The 25,920-nt window shown below is 40.7% G+C and overlaps 1 protein-coding gene across 17 annotated transcripts in view; it reads right to left on the bottom strand.

Moving 5' to 3' along the window:
• The window catches only part of Itpr1 (inositol 1,4,5-trisphosphate receptor type 1), a 376,735-nt gene that overhangs the window by 171,847 nt on the left and 178,968 nt on the right, over positions 1-25,920 (bottom strand). For 10 of the 17 annotated variants that reach the window (XM_029556903.1, XM_008854568.1, XM_029556904.1 and 7 more), the window contains 11 exons: positions 19,580-19,679; positions 17,932-18,092; positions 17,450-17,591; positions 14,434-14,592; positions 10,652-10,824; positions 9,228-9,347; positions 7,722-7,916; positions 4,065-4,316; positions 3,447-3,588; positions 2,567-2,747; positions 1,400-1,587 (listed from right to left, as the gene is read on the bottom strand). In XM_029556903.1, the coding sequence (XP_029412763.1) occupies positions 1,400-1,587; positions 2,567-2,747; positions 3,447-3,588; positions 4,065-4,316; positions 7,722-7,916; positions 9,228-9,347; positions 10,652-10,824; positions 14,434-14,592; positions 17,450-17,591; positions 17,932-18,092; positions 19,580-19,679 (1,813 nt within the window). The remainder of the gene's footprint in view (positions 1-1,399; positions 1,588-2,566; positions 2,748-3,446; positions 3,589-4,064; positions 4,317-7,721; positions 7,917-9,227; positions 9,348-10,651; positions 10,825-14,433; positions 14,593-17,449; positions 17,592-17,931; positions 18,093-19,579; positions 19,680-25,920) is intronic. The other 7 variants (XM_029556905.1, XM_008854570.1, XM_008854575.1 and 4 more) reach the window with 1 other exon arrangement.

Here is a 25,920-nt window from a genome sequence, read left to right as displayed (position 1 = left end):
TAGAAGCAAGCACAGTCCTTGTGGACGAGCAATCTACAGAGTGCTCTGGGTTGAGCCTCTCCTGGCTTTGCTATAGCTCTGAACTCCCCCAACAGCCTGTGTTCTTTCTGCTCTATGTACCTCATTTTTGTTCCTCAAACACATCAAGTGTTCCTGAGGGAAAGGACTGGTAGCAGCCATGCTTGGGTAAGAGTAGGCACATGGTGGGTACCATGTGTCAATTGCTGTTTAATTGGTTTAATGCAAAAAAATTTGTATGTGTTGATTCTACCTGATTTATCATCTCCCATTTTCTTTATCTCTCTCCCTTTTCTCTTTCTCCCTCCCCCCATCTCTAAGATAGGGCCTTCTTGTAGCACCAGGTGGCCTGAACTCTCAATGTAGACCAGGCTGGCCTTGATCTCAGAGAGCCACCTGCCTCTGCCTCCTGAGTGCTGGGATTAAAGGCATGCACCACTATGCCTGGCTCCCATTCTCTCGTGGACCAAACCTCTCCCCAGACTTGTCTCTACTACAGATTCTTTGCATTCAATGAATTCTAAGACTTCCTAGATATACACATGGTCAGCTCTCACTTCATTTGTGTCTGATCAAGCCACCTTACCAGACAGCCCTCTCTGACAAACACATCAGAAACCATTATCCCTGCCCCCTGCCTTCTAAACCAACTCACCCATGCATATGTATGTAATTTTTAATATACATTGTTTTATATATATATATATATATAATTTGTAGGTCTTTTTGAGACATGGTCTCCCTGTACCCCAGCTGGCCTGGAACTCTCTATGTAGACCAGGCTGGCCTTGAACTCACAGAGACCCACCTGCCTCTGCCTCTGAAGTACTGGTATTGATTTAAAAAAACATATGCCTACACTCCCTGTCAAAATAGAAGCTTTTTCAGAAAAGCAGGACTTTAATCAATTTTCTTCACTGCTGGCTCCCCAGTGCTGAAAGGGACTTGGCATGGAGCAGGTATCGATGAATATTTGTGGGTGGGTGGATGAAAAGGGTGGGAAGTAAGAGAGACAAGAAAGGCTTTGCAAAGCTAATGGAACCCTGAATTAAGTTAGGACCAATGAGTAGGGAATTCAGTGACTTGGTAAAGCACGGAGAGTGAACTCTGAGCAGTGGAAACTGCCTGGGTAGAGAAAAGGAGACCAGTTGTGACGGAAAGCTAAGGCAACTACTGGAAGCTACAGTGTGGCCGAATAGATAGAGTTATGAAGGGGAGGGGCAGGAGTTGAAGCAAAGAGATAAAAGGAGTCGATCCACAAGGAACACGAAGGAATGACATAAAACTTGTGCCATTTTCTTCCTAGAGAGCCTTGGGTTCGATCAGACCAGAGAGAGGAGATGTAAACAGAGCCCCTGAGCATCTTCTTCTCACTCCATACCTGGAGTATTTCAATGATCTTCAGCTTGGTGTCCATGACCATGATGTCCTCCTTCTCTGGCTCTGCCTGCTTCACGTTGCCTTCAGGGGCAGCAGCCATGGGGGTCATAGGCAAAAAGCCTCCTCCCCGGAGCACCACCTGGGTCATGAGTTCCCCAACTCCATGGATAGACCTCATCACATTACTGCCTAGAAAGGGCCAGGACAGACTGCGGTTATGACATCGTCAGAGAATGCTTGAAGCATGACTAAGGGGCATGGGCTTTCTGAGGCAAATTATTTAACATGTCCCTGTTCTGATACATGCTCAGGACCCAAGGAACCCAAAAAGGTTAATAGCCATTAAAAAGTTAAGCCTTCTGAGAGCAGTGGAAAAAATGATGGTTTTGACATCTCCAACAAATCACTTTTATATATTGATTCTACCAGCAAATTTTACTCATCACTAATTAGATGCTTGTTACTGTGCATAGGGATCCAAGTTAACAGGACACAAATACTGGCGATTCTAACAGAAGCTGCTCGATCATTAGTACATCATATCACTTCTAAGGCTCAGTTTCCTTACATATAAAAAGCTCTACAACAGAATTGAATGGTATACTGTATGCAAAATATTATGCAGGACTTAGAAAATAGAAACAAGTTAATAAACCTTTTCCGTTCTAGCTACAGAAAACCAATTAAGCATGTGATACCTGATGGTTACGCTATGACATTCTGACCGTAAACACAGGAAGGAATAAACATATAAAGGCAGAGGTTTCTATTCACAATGTGGAAAGAGATACGATGATACAGTCCTGCATTTTATTTCCTTATATAGGAATCTTAGCATCAAATGTCTCACACACATGAAGGACTTATGCTCTTGAGGGATAAGTATTCAAAGTACACAGTAACATAACTTCTCAATTTTTCAACAAATTATACACACAGACTTACAGACAGATGCAAAGCAAAGAGCAAAACACTCAGAATCACTGACTGTCCGTCACGAGTGCTGGGAGTTGATGGACCTGTTCTTTTGGGTTTTCTTTGTATTAATACATTCACAATGGTGCAAACAGACAAGGACAGGACAGGACACTGCATGGTGAGGTGAGGCATGGGTGCAACAAGAAAGACTGGGAGGGCATCTCTCAGTACTGGCACTTTGGATACTCACTCTTCAGTTTCTCCTCATCATTGTTACCTTTATTCTCTTCTCCCTTTGCCATCTTGCTAATGGGGAAGATGGTGGTCACATGCACACAGTCTAATATGGCCAGGAGGATCTTGGTTAATCGCAGAAGATCAGAGAAGTTGTAGAAACCAAAGTATATGAGATTCCTGGCTAAGTTTACAACCTATTGTGTTTAAAAGAAGATGATGTTCAGTAACATACATCGTTCTGCTCCACTTGATGCTAACTAGTTAATAAATGAAAGACTATGCCATTCTCTATGATCAGAGAAGGTATATATCTAGCTTTCAGTTTCTAATACAATTTTCACTTTGTTTCATAAGGAAGAAAACAAAGCAAGCCTCCAAAGCTACTCATCTGCTTTGATGACCAGTTCACAAAAAATGGGCCTTATCATTTTGTGTCCTGGCTTCCTGAGGATTCTACTGGGCATACCACATCATAACCAACTAGAACACAGAAAACAGCACTGCGGTTCTCTGAAATGCAGTTCCCAAAAGGTGATGGTGACCTCGGAAACAGTTTAACTCAAAAACACAGATTTACGGTCTCACATTGGTCTGTGGCCAATCACAAGCACAATCTCTTTCTTTGCCTGTCATTTTTAATAAAGTACAGAGCACTTGTGACATGTCAGCTCACATGATTCAGTTCACCTTGCGTATTTCTATGAGGCTAAGAGGCTGCTATCACTTCTTTTTTATTTTGGAACAAATCTAAGCTAGATTCTTCTTTCGTTTCAAACCTGGAGCACCATGATACAATCATCACGATTAAAATATTCTTTTATTTATCACACAGAAAAAATGACCACTGAAAAGCACATAAGATACACAGATCATTTCATTTCACCATGCATTACCTCAAACGTGAGCTTATTTTTTTCTTTATCAGAGAAGGGAAACCTCTGACAAACCACATCCCTTAAATATTCCTCCACAAATTCCATGGTCTGAGCAAATCTCTCCTTAATCTCATCTTTTGAAGTTCCACTACTGTCATAGCTGAAAGGAAGAGAGAAATAAAAGGAAGGAAAATGTCAAGTTCTTCCCAGAAAGGCCCCCACTAGGGCCACTTGGCCCAAAGGCATCATCCCCAAGCCTAGACCTCACTTCATTCTTTTGCGTATTTTATTCATTCACAATGTTTACTGCCTGTCTTCCCTCACTAGCAGAGATATAGTTTTCTAGGTTCTTCACTAATATCCTCAGTCTTGGTACACAAAACATACTTAAATATTTGAAGAGTAAAACTGCTAAACAAAAGACAGGAAAATGCAATCCTGGCATTTCTTATTTTCTTAAGGAATAAAATAGTACCTTCTAACTGTACAACTTTAAAGACATCTTAAAGGAAATAAAATAAGTTCATCTTTCTTTGATTTCACTAGATCTGTGGTTCATAGCTGCTGTACGGACATTAGGAACAGAGGTTTTGGCAATGACACGAGGTCTCTATGGGGAGAAGGAGCCAGGCTTACTCGTCAATGGCGATCTCAGAGGGAATCTCTGACCAGAGGCGGGCATACTTCACAGGGGTGACCTGCTCCTGGGGATCTCGGTCCACATGCATGTGAAGCATGAGGCGGCAGAAGGACGCCCTCAGGTCATAGGGCAGGTTCTCATCAGACATGCAGCGGAGAATGAGATCAACGTCTAGCTGGCCAGATATTTCATTGATGGCCAGGTACTGGCGGTCCAGACACATCCTCGCAAAGAGGTTCAGCTGATACCTGAGAAAAGTGACAGACAGTTCAGCCCCAGAAACCACTCAGGACGAGGGGAGACACACAGTGGGGTAGTCCAGGAAGCCTCAGCTTTCACAGGAGTGACATTTGGCCATCTGAACGTGGCCAAATCCCTACATGATTGCTGGATACCCAATTTTGGCTTCTGAACTAAAGAGGAAAAGGAAAAGTTAGAGTGCTAGAGCATGTAGATCAGCAGCCCATATACATCTGTCCAGGAAAGTATTAGAATAGTCATGTAATCACATGATTTCATTTGTCTTTATCTTATAAATAGGCTAAAATGGCTAGGCCTGAGATGATTCATAGTCCCCCCCCCCCTCTGTCTCTCTGTCTCTCTTTCTCTCTCTCTCTCTCTGCCTCCCTCTCTCCCTCCCCACCTCTTTCTCCTGTAGTATTTTATATAGTGCATTAAAGAGACCATTGGGGAAATGTTAAACATACTGTTTATAGCAAGCATAATTACAAATTTTATATCTTTAGGGTCTTAGATCATATATCAATATACCACATATATCAAGTTACTACCTAATTCTTACATGAAAAATATTTGAAAAACAAATTCAAAGACTCCTCTCTCTTCTTCCTTATCCAATTACAAGTCTAACTTTGTTAACCTGAACTTGACCCACTGAGATACTTTTCATCAAACATTAACAGTAAGCACGCTTTCGATGTGTAACAGTAAGAAATCCATAAACTTTTAACTGCCAAATGTTGGCTTTCAAATTTAAAACATGATTTGAAAATATTTTCAATTTCACTAGATATTATTGAAATACAAGTTTAGACACAATTCTAACTTGTGCTTGTAAGAATAAAAATATTTAAAAGTATCACTATATGCAAAGCTACCAAAGCCATAAAGAAGCAAAAGTTAACATCTACAGCTGGTGAAAATGCAGATTAAATATCTAATTTAGGATTGCTTAGTAAAGTTAAAAATGAGTTTTCAATAAGCCATGTCTTCACGGGGAATGGAAACGAGCATGTAAATACAAAGGTAAACAAAGATGTGCCTTGACATGAAGAACTCAACTGTGGCATAAGATGCACCATCAAATGCCAATAAAATGTGACATATTAATAAAATGGAAGGTGCTCAGCAGTCAGAATTAAGGAAACACTCTACCTCTACTAATATAAGAATGTATCTTCAGATAATACATTTCAAAAACAATACTGAGATAAGCTTTAAGATGGTATTTGCTGTAAGGAACCAGTTATACAAAATTTTAGGAGCATAAAATATATACATGTATAGTCATATAATAGAATATAAACACAAAAAAATTAAAAGGATGAACGTCACATGCATAACTGGAAGGGGATGGATTAGAATACAGGAGTAAGAAAAGGCATTTTAACTGCAAAGTTTCATTTATTTTGTTAGGAAATATTGGAAGCACTAATTCTCCCTTTTCTTTTAAAGGGATCTGGCAGCTCACTTCCTCCTTCGTCTTTCCTTTCCCCATCTTTCAGGTGGCATGGCCATACGGTTTTGGCACTGAGACCAGGGAAACACTAGGAACCGAGGAGGCGACCAGCAGAGGTGGACACTGGTGACATGCAATGGGCATAAGCAAACAGGTAAACACCCCAGGATAATGTTAGCTAGAGTTAGGAAATCGGAGGGGTACTAGGTAGAATAAAGCCTGTGGTGCAGGAACAGAATTGAAAGCTTATGCTGAGCATCTGTGTATCGAAAATGTTTGGCACCAAACTTTCAGAGTATATTCAGATCTTGGAATTCTTGCATAAGACTTTATGTACATTGAGTTTTGCTATCCTGAAAATCTTAAATGCTCCAAAATCTGAATCTTTAAATATATTTATTTATTTATTTATTTATTTATTTAATTTATTTTTATTTTATGTGTATAGTGTTTGCCTGCATTTATGTAAATATATCCATGCTGTGTAATGTCTGTAGAGGTCAGAAGTGGGTGTTGGATTTCCTGCAACTGGAGTTACAGGTGGTTGTTAGCATCCATGTGGGTGCTGAGAACCAAACTCAGAGCAGCCAGTGCTCTTAACTGCTGAGCCATCTCTCCAATCCATAATCTGAATCTTTCAACCCATAATCTGAATCTTTCTAAGTAGTATGTTGGGGATTCAAAAAGTTTTGTATTTTTCCAGATGTGGCAGCACACATCTTTAATCCCAGCACTGGGGAGTCAGAGGCAGGCAGATCTCTGTGAGATCAAGGCCAGCCTGGTCTACATAGTGAGTGAACCACTATGAGATCCTGTCTCAAAAAAAAAAGCTTTTAATTTTGATTTCTGTTGATTAGAGCTACATGATCTGTATAAGCTAGCTTTCATTCTACATTTGTAGAGATATACATACAAATAGACAGATGTATAAATACAGATGCATACACACATGCAGAGACATTTTCTATTTATGTAAATGTTCTAGAAGACTGGCACTATCATACCTATTTTGAAGATAAGAAATAGGAACATCAAGTCAAACTTGACCAAAGTAAAAAACTAACTAAGTAAAGAGGTCAAGATTTAAAGTGATGCAGTCTGACCCTGTAGCCTGCCTGTTACCATCTATACTGTATGTGCTGTGCTGCTGTAATACCCCGAGCCCTCCATTTTGTGTAAGTTTAACTGGTCAATCATCTGCTCATAAGCCCCCTAGGAAGGCAGGTCATGCTAAATAGATGGGTGGAATACCTAGTGCATTAATGAGATAGTGAGTTATTCTTGCCTGGAGTCCTACCTACTAGCGTAGAACTTCCGGATGAGCCACAGCCATGTAGTCCGTGAGTTTGTCTGCCTTTCTGAATCCTTCAGAAAGGCATAATTTTCCCTTCTCTTCTTCACGACTTTCTTACTAAACTTATTTTCTTTAAGGCTTTGGGCTGCCCCTAGCATCTTGTATTCCTTTACTTTTTCTCTAAAGCTTCCTTCTCCCAGTCACGTGGCTGCCAGTCAGCCACGCGTCTGATCGCCTACTCAGGCTGTAAACCTGCATGGCTCCATGGCTTTCTTTCCTTCTTCCCACCACTCACCTCTTCAAGGCAGCTGCCAAGATTACCAGCTCGCCTACCCCTGAGGATTTCTTTTTCTTTAAAATTCTAATAAATTGTAAAAGCTTAATTCGGCTGATTCAGAACTTTTTGAGTCTGGATAGTCTTTCCCAGTGGTCCTGAACTCCCTAACACTGCTTAAGTATTAACTGTAACAGGGGCTGATACAAGCTCTTATCCTTATGGCATAGACATACCCAGATACCAATGAACTAAAAATCCACGAAATCTTATACGCCAAGCTCATAAAATGCACATTTGCCTTTCTGCTGGACGATCATACCATTCCTTGTAGTCATCAACAAGTGCCACCACAGCAGCCCCAGCCCAACATGCCTCCTGCTCACCTGTAGTAGCTGAGAACATCCCGGTCTTCCTTTTGCCCTTCTTTGGCATCTTGGGCCAATTCCCTGACACTCTTACTACGGATCTCTTTGTTGCTGTCCCTCCAGAAGAGCCACACCTCTTCCTCATCCTCTCCAGCTTCCAGAGCATTCTCTCCAGTGGAAACACCTTCAAACTCGAATCGAGAAAGAACCAACCTGGGAAAGAAGGAGACAAAGCTCAGTATTCCTGGAATCCTTTGAAACCTTGCTCCTCTTTCAGCCTAAAGACACACAGAAACTCTCTGTGTTTTTGTTTCTCCTAATGGCAGATCCACAAAGAATCAGTATGAACTTCATGTACCTTAACCAAGGGATTCTCAACCAGGATGTTTTTCTCCCTGGCAGATATCTGACAGTATCTGGAACATTCTTGGCTGCCAAAATGGAAAAAGAAGGTGCCACTGGCATTGAGCAGTCACAAGCCATAAACATCCTGGTAACCCACCACAGAGAATTATTGTGATGGTTTGAATGAGACTGTCCCCCATAGGCTCCAAGTATTTGAACACCTGGTTGTGCTGTTTGGGGATGGTCATGGAACCTTTAGGAGGTGGGCCATGCTGGAGGAAGCATGTCACTGGACATTGAGAGTTCATAAGCATCATTCTCATTGTCAGTTTCTCTCTGCTTCCTGTGCCTGTTTGAAGATGTGAACACTCAGCTTTTTGCTCCAGCTGCGTCCTGCCACGCCTCCTCCGCCATGATGGACTCTAATCCCTCTGGAACCATAAGCCAAATAAACTCTTCCTTCTATAAGTTGCCTTGGTCATCATGTTTTATCACAGCGACAGAAAAGTAACTAATACAATTATCCAGCCCCACATAGCACAGCACAAGGTCAAGGCACCTTGCATTAACCCAAGACTCAAAATAAGCTCTGCCTTAGAAACAAAAAACTGCTTACGGCATAATTCCTTTTAACACTGTCTATACTGCTGCAGTATACTTACCAGGAAAACTGCTTCTTGGCTAAAAATGAATTACTTCTATTACCAAAACAGTAATAATAATGATGATGATTATTAATTAATTGTAACTATTAGCAACACTTTATTTTGGTCGATAAATCCTTTTGAACAATGATCATTTACAATTCTTCCCAACATTGAATATTAACACTCAATATTTATCACAACTTTAAAATTTTTAATTGATGATAATACTTTAAGAATCTTCCACTCTTAATCTGTGTCAAATGATCCCTGTTGGGTTTACATGATTTTTAAAGCAGTATGCAGGGTAAGTGGCATCATTCCGCACAAAGGGTCACATCATATCATATCACAACACAAACAAGCACAATCATTCCCTTAAACAAGGCCTGGGAAATTAAGATGAGCTACCAATCCAACTTTATACCAACTCTGAAGAAATGGCGATGTTAGGTTTCTATTATCCATGAGCACACACATTCATTTCCTATCTAAACCCCTTGACTTTAGCTTAATGTTGGTAGATAGCACTCACTTGGTCTCAATCAGGATGTCAGCATTGGTGGGATTCAGCACAGCCTTACAGATGAGTTCCTGGGTCACGGGAATCGATTTGTTCATCGACACGCAGAGGTCAGAGAGGTAATCTAAGAACCTAGCCAGAAATGGAAACAAAGCAAGACATTGTATGCAGAGCAGGCAGAGGCTGGGCTCTTGGAGCCTGACTTCCTCACATAGGTAAGTCCCACGTTCCTTTCTCAAGGCAACTTAGGCACTTTGATGCCAGTGACCATAAGAAACCCAGACAGGAGAGCAGAACACAAAAATTCAGCAGCAGAGGAAAGACAGCAGTGACTGAGGCTAATGAGAAGCTGGCAGGACAACATAAAGAGCAGGACAAGAAAGAACTTCTTATCAGGAAGAAACCATAGAGGTGCTGGAACCCCGAGAGGCAGGACTGGGTGACACCTGGCTGTGCAGGGGCAGACTGGCTGTGACACTGGATCTACTCTAAGGATTATCACTTTGAGACACTACTTAACCTGGCTGTGTTCCAGTATCCTCATCTATAGAAAAGACACAGTACAGAATATATAAGGGTTTCCTGAAGGGTAAATGAGGAATTCTGGAGCGTGGTAAATGGGTGGCAGTTGTCATTTTACAGCAACATTATTTCGCCTGAAGTGATGTACCTCTTGATCACAGGGAGAGGAGAAAAGAGAGGCAACAAAGAGGAGTCAAAGGAATGGGGGCACATCTACGCAAATGAGATAGACCAGAAAGAATTCAGTAATATATCATAGAGCACTCAAGAGGCAACCAAGCACATCAAAAGACTGATACCATGTGGAGTGTTCCATTTGATATGCAGGGAGAGCTACAGCATGACTGAGCAAACATATGTCATTTCCTGTACATCATGTGACCAACACCTCACAAGTATTTATTCTTGTGTAATCATCATATCTACTCCTTTAGTAAATGAAGGAATTAAAGATCAAGGAAAAAGGAAAAGTAACCAGCTAGTAAACATTGAAGATGAGATTGCACTAAGCAGTCTTGTTTCCATACCAAGTTCTTGCCATTACTCATCCAAGAGCTGTTGAAGCCCTATCTCATCAACACTTGATGTTGGCAATCCCCAGGACAGCAAGTTTAGTAAAAAACAGCATGGCCAGAAGAGCAGCGCTAAATGGGTTCAGTAGACCATGTGTGTATGAGCAATGTGTGTGCATGCGTGTGTGTGTGTGTGTGTGTGTGTGTGTGTGTGTGTGTTTGTAACAATAATGATTATAGAAGAAGAGGTCATGGACTTGAGAGGAAGTGGAGGGCATGGGAGAAGTTGGAGGGGTGGAAATGATATAAATACAGTACTTATGCATGAAATTCTCAGAAAAATAAGAAATTTAAATATGAAAAAAAAAAGCCATGTCTAGCTCACGCCCTCCAGAGTCTCACCTGGGCTCCCTGTTCTTTCGCACCAGGCTGACAAATGTGTCGATCTCTGCAGCGGTGATGTGCTTTTCCAGGAGTTTCCGGTTGTTATGGAGCAGGGCAGTGATGGTATCTTCAGCCAGCACATCATAGCCAATTTGTTTCTGCATGAAGCCAAACTGCTTGGCTATGTACTCCTTTTGGGGAGCGGAAATACACACCAGCAACAGAGATCAAAAGACAGTGTGATTAAGTTAAACAAGAAGAAAATCTGCAGCATCTCCTGATGAGAACTCAGGCTCACCAGGCAAAGGACCCTGCACCATCTTTCCTCTACTTTCTGCCCCAAGGCAAGAGCACCACAGAACCCCCCATCCTGTATTTTACCAAATCTGTTCACAAAACCAGCAAGAAAAGAAGTCCTTATATTTACATATGGCTATTTCACCCAGTGGACAATATCAAGTTTAATCCAATGATTAATTTTTTCTTTTTGAGACAGGGTCTCCCTGTAGCTCCAGCTAGCTTAGAACTTACTATGTAGACCGGGCTGGCCTCGAACTCCCAGAGATCCACCTGCCTCTGCCTCCCAAGTGCTGGGATTAAAGGTATGTGCCACCATACCCGGCTCCAATGATTAATTTTTAAAATTTATTTTATGCATATGAGTGCTTTGCCTGAATGTATGTAAGTGCACCATATATGTGCAATGCCCGTGGAGGCCAGAAAAGGGCATCAGATCCCCTGGAAATGGGGTTAAAGATGGTTGTTAGCTGCCATTTGGATGCTGGGAACCAAACCCAGCACCTCTTCAAGAGCAGCCAGTGTTCTTAACCACTGAGTAATTTCTCCAGCCCCTAATCAGATGCAGCTCTGAATTTATTTAATCCTGCCCCATTCCTCTGTGCTGCTGAATAAATACAGATGAAGTCTATCTGGACATGTAAAACAATGTGAACTCACTGGGTTTCCTTTTTCTGGGGTAAAAATTCATTTTTAAAGTCAACAAGTTGAAGAAAGTCAGGACTACCTAGGCCAATCAATCAGTAATATTCATAGGATACAAGGATGAACGTTTGGCTTCCCTCCTTGCAAATCAGACACTAGATTCCATAGACATATTTGTGAAATTAAGAAGCTTCTTGGGAACAACTATTTGTTTATATTCAAAGATATTTCCCTGGGATAGAGATATAGCATGTGCAAGATCCTGGGTTTAAACTCCAGCATCACACACACACACACACACACACACACACACACACACACACACACACTCCAAAGCCAACACAAACAAGCAAATAAACAACATAATCCTCAAAGATAGTTTCCTGCCCAAGAAAGAGTTTGCACAAGGTTCAAGTAATGCTTGAACCTGGATTTAAGTTTTTTTCATTAATTACTAAATCCCAGGAACTACTGAGGCAATAACAGGACAGACATGGGCCACATTCCAGTTTATATTCTAAGGACACATTTGAGAATTCACCAGCCTTCAAGGACACAGCTCTGCCAACTGCAACAGGATCCATAAACTAAGCAGAGACATCCATTCCGGCAGCAGCAAGAAGGACTGCTTACGTTTCTTCATGTGCAAAGTGGCACCTGGCACACACTACAGCCCTGATGTCCCTTTATCCAAAGAATGAAGAGAGAAGCAGGCTAAGGTCTTTGGCCCAATCTAAACATGGGATGAATACACTAGAGGTGGATTTAAAGAAACCACAGCTTGCTAGCATGGTTCTATTACTAAAGCATTAGTAAAAATTAATGGTATCTTCATTTAATTACGAAGAAAGTTTAAATTTAAAGAAAGACATAGTTGCAAGACTTACACAAACCAGTCTTCTGTAACCCAAGGCATAGAAAATTAACACAAATTGATGAGAGTCAAGCATCATTTTGTACACTCACAATGCTAAGTATAATGGAGGTTTTCTTATCTTAGCATTATTAACATTTGAGGTTTGAGAATGTTCTTTAATGTGGAGAGATGTCTTGGGTATTACCCAAAATTTGAACATCTCTGCCAAATACTAGATGCCATTTAGGACTCTCAAACTGTAACATTAAGAAGGATGTCCAGAGTTGGAGAGATAGCTCAGCAGTTAAGAGCAGTGGCTGCTCTTGCAGAGGACCCAAGTTTGTATCCCAGCACCCACATAGTGGCTAACAACTACCTATGTAACTAGTTCCAGGGGATCCACCACCCTCTTCTGACCTCTGTGGGTACTGCATGACACAGGTGTACCTACCTACATGTAGGCAATGCACTTGTACACATAAAATAAAAATAATATCTTTTTTTTTTTTTTTAAAGAAGAGTCTCCAGCTAAGCATGATGGTGCATGCCTTTACTCCTAGCACTCTGGAGACAGAGGCAGGTGGATTGCTGTGAGATAAAGGCCAGCCTGGAAGCTCCAGGCCAGCTGGGGTTACATAGTGAGACCCCTCCCCCGCCAAAGAAAAGTATTTCCAGACACTGTGAAATGTCTCTTAGTAGACAGAAGAGTCTCTGGCAGAGAACCAATGATCGGCTACACAGTTCTGTTACTTTAGAATTTCATGGCTGTTTGTTACACCATTTACTTCATGGAAGAATACATATTTTACAATGTATGTATTCACCTACTATAGTAGTTTGAATGTGGAATGCCCCCCCATAGGCTTACGTATTTGAACACTCGGTCTCTGGTTGGTCCGAGTTGTTGGTCCTCCCCATAACCTGTTTGGGGAGGTTACGGAACCTTTAGGAGATGCAGCCTTGATGGATTAAGTATGTCACTGGGGGTGGGCTTCAAAAGTCCATAGCCTCACCCCAGTTCTAGTTTGTTCTCTCTGCTTCCTGCATGCAGATAAAGATGTGGTCTCTCTGCTTCCTGCTCCTGCTGTCCTGCCTGCCACTTGCTTCCGTGCCTCCCCACCATTTTAGACTCTAATCCTGTGGAGCTGCCAGCTATCACAAACTCTTTTATAAGCTGCTTTTGGTCATGGTGTTTTATCACAGCAACAGAAAAGTAACTAGTACACCTATACCTATGGATTATATATAAACCTATCCATAATATACATATATTCATACTCGCTGAGTTAGAACATCAGCAATCACAAGTTAGAACCACAATCAAGATTAAAGGTAGAGACCATGAGAATAGGGAAGGTCAGGTCTTTCTAGATCTTAAAGACATGGAATCATTTTATCTCAAGCCTTAAGGGAACGTGGCATTAAAAAATACTGCACACTTGTAACCCCAGCACCTCGGGGAGGGGATGGTGGAGATAGGGGATCACTGGGGTTTCCTAGCCACCAGCATAGCTCCAGGTTCAGTGAGAGACCCCATCTCAAAGGTGAGAGGAGGAAAGTGATAGAACAGAACACCTGAAATCCTCCACTGACTTCCACATGCACAGATATGCACACCCTCGCACATGGGTTTAACACACACACGCACACACACACACACAAATACTTTAAATGCAATATCAATTTCAAAGCCAGAAATTTCTATAAAATATGTTTGTGAAAGGTAATTCTCAGTATCCTTTTATCTTTCTTGTTTTAGACTGACACCTAACAACTGCGGCATTTACAATGTACTGTGTGATGTATCTTCCTTAAGGGTTCTGTAATACAGATTTTTCCCAGGCCCACCAACAATCCATGTTTCCTTTTCAAGAGCAAATTTAATAGTGAACTACTTTCTACTCACTAAGTACATACATACAGGGCATTTAAAACTCTTGAACAAAGCATGTGAATTACGGAAGGAACCTGACAGTCATGTCCCATCCATCTTAACACCCACCTGATTCTTCCTGTAGTCTTGCTGTGAGTGTCTCAGAACTCTGTAGCAGAGCCGACAGATGTGTCGGAAAGGAGCATGGCGCTGATCCCCCAGCTCCTCCAGCCGAAGCATCGGGCCATCCCCACAGTCTGTGAAGGGGGCCTGCAACAGCTTGAAGATCTGTTTGCAAAAATAAAGAGCAGGACAACTAATACTAAGCATTTTAAAGGCATACTTTCCTGGAGGAACATAAGCACAGGGGTAACAGGACTCTATGGGGCAGTTTCTCCATCAAAATCTGACAATAGCCCGAAACTTGCATTCTGTGAATCATCTGGGTTGGGCACCAACTCACTCAGTCCACCCAGACTTAATGGTCCTCATGTACATGATGAAACAGCATTTATCACAACGTGCAATGAGACATTCTAGGTTGAAATCACTTCTGCCAGGGAAGGAAATCAAAGCAGATTAGCCCTGATTCGGACACAAAGTTGGGAGGCCTTGCTAAACCAGGCTTCAGACACGATCACAGTGGAACTTCTGAACTGAGCTGTCTTCACATGCCCTCAAAGGATGACCTCAAAAAGTAAGTTGGCCTGAAACTTCTGGAGGGAAGTTCAGTAACCTTTGTAACAGTTTGGAAACATCTGCCTTGTTTCATGAGACTCTATCCAATCCTACAAGACAGAGCAATGTTGGCCACACCAATTACAACTCTCAACAAATGAGATAAGATTAAACAAATCTGCTTGCAGATCAAGCTATAAAAAGTTATCATCTGATAAAATCTTAGAGCACCATTTCAGAGCTGTAGGATTTCAGTGCCTCATGAATAATGATATAATATGACCAAAATGAATGTAATTTGTTGCTTTCAGCAAGAGTGATTTGATCTTGGTGAACAATTCCTAACAATTGAGATCATGACCAAAGTAACTTGCTTTCTCACTCAGAAAACACAAAAAATATCTATAACGCACAGGTATTGCAAGGATTAAAGCAGATAACAACGGTAAGCTTCAGAATTGTGCCATGTGGGAACGAACATGAACATTAAGCCAGAATTCTAATTTGGGACTCAACACACGAAACATCTGGCTGTAATTTATTCTTGGACTTCAAACCTTGTTGAAACATGAATTTTATCTATCATAGCCCAACAGGAAGAAGAATTCCCAAGTGCCAAATTCCCATAGAGAATGATGGGGCCTGTAACTGGGATGTTTCTCTTTGGGCTTTGGTAGCCAGCAAGTTCCAAAGAAAGACTGCAGGCAAATCTGCAACAGCTTTGGAGAATCACATGGTATGCATTTGCTGTACTTCCTAGACCCTGGATTTCTCACATTCTTCCCTCAAATAATCTGATGTAAAGACAAGTTAAAATTGATGCTGTTCATGACATGAATGTTTTTCTAAATTTTTATTTATTTTTCAAAAATATTCATTTATGAGTATTTTGCCTGCATGTCTGTAGGTGCTCCTGTGCATGCAATGTCCACTGAGGCCAGGAGAGGGCATCATATCCCCTGGAACTGGAATTTATGGCTGGTTGTCAGCTGCCATGTGAATGCTGGGAACTGAAGCCAGGCTCTTTGGAAGAGCAGCCAGTGCTCTTTAACCACTGGGTAGTCTCTCCAGCCCCAGTGATCTGAATCTTAAAGCCCCCTAAAGCCTCATATGTTGAAGGCATGATCCCCAGTGCAGCAGTGTAGGTATGTGAGTCTTTGGGGGATGTGACAGGATTGTGAAGGTTCTGCTCTGATGGATGGATTTAGCCACAGATAGATCCACAGCTGAATGGGTTTCAGAGGAGTAGCTTAGTTACAAGGCTAAGCTTTTACTCTCTGCTTTCTAGACACCAGGTAAGTGGATCTTCCCACCACATGTCCTCCACCACGATGTACCTCACCACAGGCCCAAAGTGACAGGGCCAAGTGACCATGGACTGAAACTTCTGAAAATGAGATCCAAATAAACCTTTCCTCTCTAAGATGCTTGTCACAGTGACAGAAAGCTGACTCACACACTACCAACCAATACCATCTATGTATTCCTGTAAACCACTACTCATTGTTTATGAAAAGACTTCATAGTGATTTCTAAGGCTCTCCATAAGGGCCAAGAAAGGCCCTCTGAGTTTATCAAGTACTCCAAAAACATAAAATAATCTCAAGAACATACTACACATTGCACTGTGCACGTCTTTGAGTTCCTAACAGGTGCACTCTCACGTGCTTGATATTCAACAAGCACAGTACCCATCAACTGCACTGAGCTATCAGGTCATGAGAAGACATAGAAAACCTATGATAGATTATACCGAAAAAGGCTACATACTATATAATACTATATAATTCCAACTCTACAGCAGTCTAGAAAAGGCAAAACATCAAGGCAATCGAAAGAGTAGTGTTTGCAAGGGTTGTAGGAGAAGAAAGAAGGAATAGATGGAACAGAGGGTTTTCAGGGTAGAGAAAGTATTTCACCTGCTCTTGCAATGGAATACACAGGACATCATCCATCTGTCAAAACCCACATCATGAGCTGGGTGTGGTAGCACACACCTTTAATCCCACCACTCAGGAGACAGAGGCAGGCAGATCTCTATGAGATCTGCAAGTTCCAGGCCAGCTGGGAGTTACATGGAGACCCTATCTCAAAAAATAATGTAAAACAAAAACTCACAACATGCACAACACCAAGTGAAGACTATGGAACTATGAAGTGAAACTATGGAACTCTGGTAATAAGGATGTATCAGTCTATGTCCAGTGACTGTAACAAATGTTCTACTCTGGTGCAGGATGCTGACACTGGGGTAGGGGTAGGAGACATAGAACTCTCTGCTTAAATTTGTTTAACTTACATTTGCTATCAGCTTAAAATTACTCTATGAAATCAATTCATTATTCTTTTTAAAAAAATTCAAATTATCAAGTCTTCCAGGTAAGAATGATTCACACTCTTGTGTGTCAGCCAAGACCTCACAGGTTTCTTAGAAAGCCAAGACCCAAGAACAGTACCTATCACTGACCTGCTTGAGAATATTCTGTTCCCTCATCAGCTTCTGCCGCTCTCTGTTGGGCTTCGAGAAGACTACTTCAAGCACATCTTGGCCAGAGTTAGTGCCACCCGTGACAAAGTAAACCAAGTCTTCCAGCAGCTTGGTGACAGACCTTAGGAGAGAAATGGTTGTTAAAGACAGTGTTCAACATTCAGCAGGCAAGTGGCTTTGCCCCGGAAGCTTCAAGACTCACGGGCCAGGTGAACAGGAGATACTCAAGCTTTCCAAAGTCCTTGAAATCCACAGCTGGGGTCAACTAGGATAAACACTAAGACCCTGTCCCCCCCAAAAGGTGAATGCGAAAGCATCTATTTCTGGAAATCACAAATCAAAGCCGGTGGAAGCTCAGACCTGCCACTTTCTCCCACAGCCCTCATTCGCCCACTCCCCAGGCTTTCCAAGTCCAGCAGCCAATGAGGACTGCTGTGTGGGTGCATGCAGAAAGTCCTCACCTTCTTTCATTCTGGGTGATGGTGCCCTTTTCCAGCTTCCCTGCAATGGAGCCCAACACCTTGCTGGCATCATTGGCAAAGTCCAGGTCCCGCACTTCAGCAGGAGAAACGGGAACTATGGCAAATGCTTCCTTATCCTCCTTCACGGGAGAGGTACCAATCTGAAATTCAAGGTAGTCTTCGTTGGATAATCTTGGATTTCGAGAGTAAGACATTAGTCCAATGTTTTGTTTACAGGATACTGAGCAATCTAAAAATCTTGGAGCTTTCTTGGAGTTACATTAACTAGACATAGGAAAATTTTCTGGTGTTCTCTAAATGATGGACAGTTTGCTCTGAAAATTAGTTTTGTAGAGACTGAAAACGTGGAAAAGGGGCACTATTCTAATTTTAAAAATATTTTGCTTATTTTTATTTTATGTGTATGAGTGTCCTGCCTGCATGTATGTAAGTACACTTGTGTGTACAATGCCTTCAGAGCCTAGAAGAGGGTATCAGATCTCCTGGAACTGAAGACAGTTGTTAGCTGCCATGTGGGTGCTGGGAACTGAATCTAAGTTCTGAGTAAGAACAGTCAGTGCTCTTAACCATGGATCCATCTCTCTTATAATTAACTCTTTTTTTTTTTTTTTTTTTTTAATAGGGCTTTCCCTATAGTACTTTTTTTTTTTTTTTTTTTTTGAGACAGGCTTTCACTATATAGCACTGGTTGGCCTGGAACTCACTATACAGGCCAGGCTATCCTCAAAGTAACATTTTTATTAAGAGAAAAAGGGAATATGGAAAATAGTCATATTGACTCTACAGAATGCCAACAGATAGTGTATCATTATTTCAATCTTCCTATAGATCTGAAAACATTTATAGGAAGAAAAATCTAATAACCTGCCCCATTACTACAACCAAAAACTGATGTGAAAGAATCTTTTTAAGTTTTAATAAGATTTGTTTATTTTTTATATGCATTTGCCTGCATGTATGTACTCCGTGTGCATGCCTGGCATCCACGGAGGCTAGAAGAGGGCATTGGATCCCAGAACTGTAGTTATAGACCATTATGAGCTGTCATGTGGGTGCTAGGAACTGAGCCTAGGTCCTCTGTGAGAGGAGCCAGTGCTCTTAACCATTGAACCATCTCTTCAGCCCCAATGCTTCTATTTTTGTTTTTTAAAGAAAATTCCACATGCACAACTCTGACAACTGTGGTTGAGGAGAGGAGTGAGGCTGCAGAGTGGTGAGGACTTTCAGAAACAAAGGCCTTACAAACACACTGAGAGGAAAAAACCATAATAAAGACTTGGAAAAACTAGCCAGTCATTTTATATACCTCAAGGCACAAGCAAAATCTCCCCTAGCTGAAATCATCTATACAAAGACATGAAATACAGAGGGTTACTGAACAACTAGGGCAGAAGCAATAGAACAAAATAAAAGATTCTGTTTATTTCAAAAGTCCTAAGCTTGCTTCACCCAGGTCCCTGGAAGAAAATTTTTTCATTGCTTCAGGTTTGGCCTGAGTATATTTTCACTAAGGCTAAACGAAACCCAACAAGAAGAAAATACTTCACAGTTCCACATTCTCCTGTCTGCCATCAAAGGAGCCTTTTCATCAGAGTGTGAGACATAGGCAGCCAATATCCGGACTTACTTTCAGCATCACAGGTTTTTCTTCCTCCTTGTCAATGGGAATGTTTGTGCTGTGGACCCACGTATTTGTACAAAGGTGTCTGAGTCGGACATAGGAGTTCCTAAGGGGAAGCAAAGAAGAGTTTTAGAAACAGAGACCATTTAAGCTACAGCCACTGGTCTGGAATACATTCTGCCAAAACAGAATGGGATACCAAAGTGGTTCTCTAATACATACAATGAACAATAAGTATACACTTGGGAGTAAGTGGTTCTGGTCCAAGTCATAGTCCAATGTATTTACAATGGAAAAAAATTCACAATGACACTAAGGTTATTTAGATATGCTGTATTCCTAAAGCATACCCTGCAAAATAAACAGTGCAAAAAGCATGAGACAGAGCCACAGAACTGGGGTATATTATGGGGTATGTATTAGTATTTGCCAAAATAGTTAATAAAGCAATAACTGAAATTTCATAAGGTTCAATAAAGCAAAAGATGAAATCATAAAATTCCTGGAAGGAAAGATGAGTAAATATTTACCTATCTTGTGGGGCAGGGAAAGCTTTCTAAAGCATGTAATAAAGTCTAAGATCTCTAAATTTTAAAAGGAAAAGAAGGATACATTTTATTATATATTCCACATTTTTTTATCTTCTGTAGAGGAAGGGTGTGTGTGTGTGTGTGTGTGTGTGTGTGTGTGTGTGTGTGTACCATGAGCAAAACTGAATGAAAAACAACAGCCTGGAAAAACAAAAAGAGTAAAACAAGGCATTATTATTTTATTTATTCTTTGTTTTATGTGTATGAGTATTTTGCCTGTATGCACGTAAGTATACTTGTGTTGTGCAATGCCCAGAGAGGTCAGAAGAAGGTGTCGGATTCCCTAGATCTGGAGTTACAGATGGTTGTTAGCTGCCATGTGGGTGCTGGGAACTGAACTGGGGTCCTCTGCAGAGCAACCAATGCTCTTAACTGCTGAGACATCTCTCCAAGCCCCAAATACAGTGGATTATTAAAGTTAATGATCCATACATATAATGAGCTCCTACAAATCAATAAGAAAGACATGAATAATGAAAATGAAAACAGATCACAGCAATAATTCAATAATGAACTATAAATGGCCCATAAATATTCAACATTCTTAGTATGTAATTTGCACAGAACAAGCTACAATTTTACTCTATTACATTTCTAAGAGCCCAAGACTAATAAAAGCTAGTTTTAACAAGAGCTTAGGGAAATGAATTCTCCTAAGCTTTTAAGGTGGAGTGTTTTAAGTGCTGGGATTGACCCTGAATTTGACATGCTAGACATAAGCTCTAACACTGAGCTACACTCAAGGCCTCTCTGCATTGCTACTGAGAATGTCACCAATCACAACTCTGGAAGGGGGTCTGGTACTGTGGATAACATGCTAAATAAAACGCAGATGCATATATGTGTGCATACACATAAATATAATCACCTTTTGTCTGCCAATTACAATTTTAGATTTTTTCCCGAAGCAACAATAGCACAGGTATAATATGTGTCACAAAGATGTTCAATAGAGCATTATTTACAAGAGTAAAAAAGATTATCATTGCCAGGCATGGTGGTACACACTTTAATCCCAGTATTTGGGAGGTGGAAGCAGGCAGATCTCTGAGATTGAAGCCAGCTTGGTCTACATAGGGAATTCCAGGCCAGTTGGGGCTACAGGGCAACTCTGTCTAAAACAATACATAATTATACCATCTAATGTCTTAATAAAGCCTAGCTCATTATGGTGTATATAATACTATGGATTTATTTAAAATGATCACACTTAATAATCATTTATTTGAGAAAGCTTCCATGATATAGAGCTCCACTAAAATGGTTCACAGTAGCCCAGGGGTGCATATATGACAAATTACTTGTCACAATTGTAGGCCCAGAGATATGGCAGAATCTTTATGAAACCAGGATCCTAAAAGAAGCTAACTCTGAATAGTTAAATTATATATAGTTTTCATTTGCCTTTTTTTGTTGTTGTTCTCTACAGGATTTTTTTAAATGTCCTGTTTCTTTCTACAATGTAAGCATGCATCGTGTTTAAGACATTTTCCCACCCTGTTTCACTTCTATAGTGTTAGTAGAAATGATGATGGAATCCTTGCACTTAAAGAACTTGGCATCCCATTAGAGACACAAGATGAAACCACACCAGGCAGCAAGAAGTAGTAGGAAGTGGGCAAAAAGAGTTCGTTGTTAGGAGATAGTCCAGCAGGCCTTGGAATGGTCCAAGTTGGCCATTATATATATAAAACTGAGACCACTTCAGATTGGGACTTTAAATACTGATGGGGATAGGGGCAGAGAGGGGAGAAAGGAAACCATCTGTAGAAAGAGGAAGTTAAAGCAGGGGCATGCCTCATTTGTGGGGAAGCAGATCAAGCTGGACCTGCATCTTTGGTGGACCATTTTCCTCCATGGCAACTGTTGTGCACATTACAAGTAAGGCCAGAAGAGGGCAACCTTAGGGGCATTTACTTTATAATGAACTCCACATGAACATAAATCAGACAATGTGACAAGCTATTTAGCAGGTATACATTTTCACTCTGAATGGTTCTGATTCATTTTCTGTATTTTCAAACCATAACTAAAGCTTAGTTTTAACTTAAAGTTTTAGTTGGATAACTACATTCTATACCACATTTCTTTGAAGACACAAAGGACAATCAATCAATTCCTCTGAAGTACCATTCTTAACCCTAAACTCAAAAGCCGTGTTATCAGAACAAATACAAAAGGGCTATGGAAGAAGATGCTTTCCCACTGCTCATTTAATGCATCTAACGCATGCATACAGCCATTTTTATTATCTTGTGTAGTATATCCAGGATCGGCCATTATCCCTCTTTGGCTCTGTAGCACTCTTATCACTGACTAGCACAAAAATCCATTTGCTGATAAGGTTTCACAGATGTTCATGTGCCTAACCTTATGCTTTGTGATCATCAAAGAAGTAAAATTATGTACAAGTTAAAAAAAAAAAAGGTCAGCACACACAGTAATGGATTCCCGGTGACATATTGATACTTACATGGCATATTTTGTTCTTACTTGTCCCCCTCCCCACTGCCCTCCTTCCATACAACAATTTTAAGACGGAGGGAAAGGAATGTGTGGTTCCTAAGGTCACTTGGATTCCACATAACCAATGAATAAGAGGCCCTATTTTCTTTTGGCTCTGAGGATGGCAGCTAAGGGCAAGAATGAACAAAAAATGTTAAGGCAAAGGTCCAGCAAGATCATAAATGAACACACTGGTGGTCCATGCCAGAACTTTTGTCACCCAGTATGAACATAAGCCCTCCCTTGCTTCTGACCTTAGAAGCGGTCTAACTAAGGACACCTGCTCACAAAGAAAGTTGGCCAAAAAGCAGCAGTTATAAATGGAGGGAACACAGAAAATGCAGCCTCAACCAGTCAATGCTACTGACCCAGAAGCTTAAACTTTCCCTTCTCTTCAGGATTATAGAGAGTTCCAATTCACTAGGGAATATGGGCCAATCAGTTTCTTGTTCCCTCTTTGCCAAAGAATGCCATAAAGAAGATTCTCATGGAATGATGTGATATTTTAAATCACATAGTCCTTTTCTAGCCTAGCACTTTCAGCATAGGCTATAAATGTCATTCCTTTGTTTTCTAATGTCCTAAGAGGAATTCATTAAATAATCTTTGGAACTAAGGACAGAGACTATGAAAAAATCACTTACTACAATGCATTTGGGTTCTACAGAGAAGTGTCTATTTATATAACAGACTGGCAGTCAATGAGAAAGGAAGATTTTAAAACACAATATACCCTACCACAAACCACATTTTAAAAATTTATTTTATGTGTATAAGTGAATTGCCTGCATGTATGTAAGTACACCCACATTGTGCAGACCTGTAGAGGTCTGAGGAGGTCTGAAGAGTGTGTCGGATTCCCCTGGAACTGCAGTTACAGACAGTTATTAGCCACCATATGGGTGCGGGGAACCAAATATGGGTCTTCTGCAACAAGTGATTTTAACTACTGAGCCAACTATCCACCCCCACAAAGGATGTTTTTAAAGATTTCAAAGTGAGTCAGGCTTGGTGGCACACACCTGGGAGGCAGAGACAGGCAGATCTCAGTAAGTTCAAGGCCAGTCTGGTCTATATAGTTTGTTCCAGGCCAGCTGGGACTATAGGGAGACCTGTCTCAAAAAGATCATAAAGAAAAAAAAATTGATTTCAAAATGAATCAAAGATTCAAGCATAAACAATGAAAATGATAAAAAAATCTTCAAAGTATATTACCATAAAAATTTGTGGTCATGGTTTTTCAGGTTAGAAACTAAAAGCATAATCAAATTGACAAATAAATTGGACTTATCCAAGATACCATCAAAAAGTAGGAGAAAACATTTGCAAATTAAGTATCAGATGGTGTTTGACTCCAGAATAAAGACAACTCACAACTCAATAATAAAAAGACATATCTGAGAATATTTGGTTTTTTACCCAAGCCTCATCTACATAGCACATGGTAATTAAAAGAACCAAACTGGTGGAACTAAACTTCTTGGGTGTTTAACAGCCATACTTTGAAGCCTATACTAATGTGGTCAGAGGGACTTAAAGGACAGTTTTTGCCCCTTACCTTCCAAGGTAGACTAAGTTCCAGGGGACTATGGAACATCTCTCAAAATGTCCTTTAACTGCGGTGAGTCACCTGTCCTCTTGTTCAGGGAGGCCGTGGAGACCCTACCAGATGGACTTGAACCAGTGTCCAGTCTGCAAAGAGGAGGGTCAACACAGAGGAAACAGCTCATCCATGCTTTCAAGTGAAGCCAGCCATGGTTGAGCAGGACCTTTGACTTATCTTCACATAGATGGAACTGGTAGAGGAAGGGAACCAGGGGCTCCTCCCAAGCCCATGTGACCCCTGAGGAACAGATCCTCAAACAACCTTAAGTGTAAAAATAAATTGATTTATTTGGGCCAACTGTATGGTCTTAAACAGCCAAAAGGAAAGTATAACCAATGAGTAAAGTGATCAGTATATTTTTTTAAGAGTTCAAGGGATTACACTCCCTAGGCTTAAGTCCATACAAAAAATTATTTAGACAATGTATGGCTTAAGACAATGTATGGCTTATTTAGACAATGTATGACTTAAGTCCATACAAAAAATTATTTAGACAATTATTTCTCATTGATGGTTTTGTTCCTAATCAGAAAGTGCTGCTCAGATGTAAGACTTCAAATCTTGGTCTCCAATACTGTAGTGCCCACCTGTAGCTAAGGGAGACAACCCGCTATTGTTCTAAAATGATGGACAAATTTATTTTCTCCCCTATCTAGAAGCCTTTGAGAAGGAACTGACACTGATTCTAACCACTCCAGCAGCTATCTAAGTGCCTGAAAGCAAATCCTGAATCCATCACTCTCGAGTCCAGCCTTGGCAGACAAAAGAAAAATGAGGAGAAACCCAATAGAGGGATGCTTTTGGAAGCTCTAGTCAAGAAATCCTAATGGACTCTCATATGAACATTTGAAATTTGCCATTCTGACTTTTTTCTGGTTCCTGTCTAGAACCTGTAATGCTAACTACTCTTGCCTTTACTTCTCCTTCATATCCTCTACTCACCAGTCAAGGACACTCTTTTCTCCCTACAGATAAGAGTTAAGCAATTTGGAAGTCTTTTAGATGGACCCACTGAAGGAGTACCCCAATCGCCTCACCCTGTGTCCCTGTTCAGCATGGAAGAAGCCAGAGCAATCTGTGTCCTGATTCCCTATCTGCAATTTGGGTAACCTCTGCAGAGGATGGTATGATAAGAGTAGGAGGTAGGAATTGGCTAGGCAGTTAGGGTAGAAAGACCCCAAAGAAAAGTAGCCAGTTTCTTGGTTAGAAATCAAAATGTCCTTGGGCCCCTAAGCAACATACTCTGTTCCAAAAGCCAAAAATGTCAAAAGTATTTGGGAGCTTTTTTTAAAATTTTTTAACCAAGACTGCCAGCTCCCTGCCCTGGGGATTTTTTTCTTTAACATTCTAATACAATGATAAAAGATTCCAGCTGGGCCCATTCTTTTTTGTTTGTTTGTTTATTTATTTAATAACCATATAGTTAGAAGAGGCATTTCATTACAACAGTATTGACATATTCAATAACAATTTCCAGAGCCAAGATGCTTCTTTTTCAAAACTGGCTGTAAATTATTAGGTACAGTTGAATTATACAGTTATACAATATTGTACTCCGTATAAACCCTATACAACATAAAATTAAATGAGGTTTTAAGCTTTGAAAACTATCTCCATTTCATTATTAAAATACAGTTTCATACAGA

This window comes from Nannospalax galili, unplaced genomic scaffold (assembly GCF_000622305.1).
Source record: "Nannospalax galili isolate Female #2095 unplaced genomic scaffold, S.galili_v1.0 scaffold846, whole genome shotgun sequence".
In the NCBI taxonomy this organism is placed as follows: Eukaryota; Metazoa; Chordata; class Mammalia; order Rodentia; family Spalacidae; genus Nannospalax; species Nannospalax galili.
This window is presented reverse-complemented; position numbering and strand designations above follow the sequence as displayed.